The sequence below is a fragment of the Galeopterus variegatus genome, unplaced genomic scaffold (assembly GCF_000696425.1).
Source record: "Galeopterus variegatus unplaced genomic scaffold, G_variegatus-3.0.2 Scaffold90, whole genome shotgun sequence".
Lineage (NCBI taxonomy): Eukaryota > Metazoa > Chordata > Mammalia > Dermoptera > Cynocephalidae > Galeopterus > Galeopterus variegatus.
In genome coordinates this window covers 462,280-463,781 of record NW_007726201.1, presented here as the reverse complement: position 1 = coordinate 463,781, position 1,502 = coordinate 462,280, and the positions used below count along the sequence as shown (strand labels likewise).

Here is a 1,502-nt window from a genome sequence, read left to right as displayed (position 1 = left end):
AACAAATGCGTTTAAGACTCAATACAAAGAGGCTAATGATGACTAGTATTTATTTATTATTTTTATTAATCTTTTTAAAGAATTACCAATGTTACATAAGACGGCTTTAAGCAGTATCAGGGGCCCACTGCGCCCCCGGCTAGGAACCTTTGCGCTCTCAGTCAGAGGTGCTCCTAGGCAGTCACCGACGAGACCTGGACCGGAACCTTGGCGCGGTGACGCTAGTTTCCGGCGGGCTCCTTAGAGCGCTGAACAGCTTTGGGCCGAAGGACCATGAGAGGGCCGGAGCCGGATCCCGAACCTACCATGGAAGGAGACGTGCTGGACACACTGGAGGCGCTGGGGTGAGTGTTCTTGGGGACGCCTTTCCCCAGAAGACGTAACCTTTCCCTGAGTTTGGCTGCTGCAGCCTCTTTCCCGTGGGCCTCTGCTGGGCCCCGGCAGCCCGGTGCAGGCCTCCTTCCCTGCCTCGTTCCGTCCGGCGCCGACGGAGTTAAGCGGGAGGCGGGAGAGAAATCCGTTTGGGGGAGTGAGGCAGGGCCGGAGAACAACGGCGCGTGGCCCTCTCTTACAGACTCTGCCTCGCAACTCTGCGGCCGGGACCCGCGGGGTGGCGCAGAGCGGCCCAGCTAGCACCTGTCCTCTGGGCGAGCCCGTGCCTCGGGTGATATTTACGTTGACGGAGTTGTCGCGCCCCAGGGGAGGAGCTGGAACCCGAATTGCGGCTGGGGACTGTTGTCTCCTACAGTGTACAACTTGGGGCTTGGGGCTTAGGAGCGGATCTCTCCTGTTGCTGCTGCTGCTTTTTTGTTTGTTTGGCAGCTGGCCGGTAGGGGACTTGGGGCTTGGGGCTTAGGAGCGGATCTCTCCTGTTGCTGCTGCTGCTTTTTTGTTTGTTTGTTTGGCAGCTGGCCGGTAGGGATCTCCTGCTGCTTATACCGGCGAAAGGGTTTTACTCCAGTGTGAGCCCATTCGTTTACAACTTAACTTGGTGTTAATATATATCCGTTAATGCATATTTACGTGGTAGGAAGGGGGGAAAAGACAGTTTTCAGATTATTATTAGTTTATATTGTCGTGGGGCTACAAAGAGTCTACTGCCTACCGGTATTTACAATTCAAGGTGGTAGGTGCTGTTAGAACTCCGGGGTTGAAGATGGGGGTGATGTTAATACTTCCAGGTATGGGGATCATATATGCAACATAATCTCCCCCTTAGCTTAGCCCTGTTTTTCTTCACAGTTCTTGTCCCTTTCCCCAATTATCTTGTCCTGCCCATTTGTTTGTCTCATAAACTCCCCTCCAGCCACCTTTCATCCAAATCATCTCCTGGAAAACAGGTGCCTTGCCTCTTTCCCAGACTACCAACTAAATTCTCCAATCCGTTCTCCACCTTGCTGACAGAGGTAACTTTCAAACTAGACATCTAATCACTCTTGATAGAGTAAACTTTGCCTTTGCAGTGCTGTTTTGAGCTCGGACCCCCCCCCCCCCCCCCCCCC

General features: G+C 53.4%; 1 protein-coding gene across 1 annotated transcript in view; it reads left to right on the top strand.

Moving 5' to 3' along the window:
• The first annotated feature begins 243 nt into the window (after positions 1–243).
• Positions 244–1,502, top strand: part of FAM98B (family with sequence similarity 98, member B) — a 28,530-nt gene continuing 27,271 nt past the window's right edge. The window contains 1 exon segment of the mRNA XM_008581094.1: positions 244–344. Coding sequence (XP_008579316.1) covers positions 274–344 — 71 coding nt within the window. The 5' untranslated portion in view covers positions 244–273.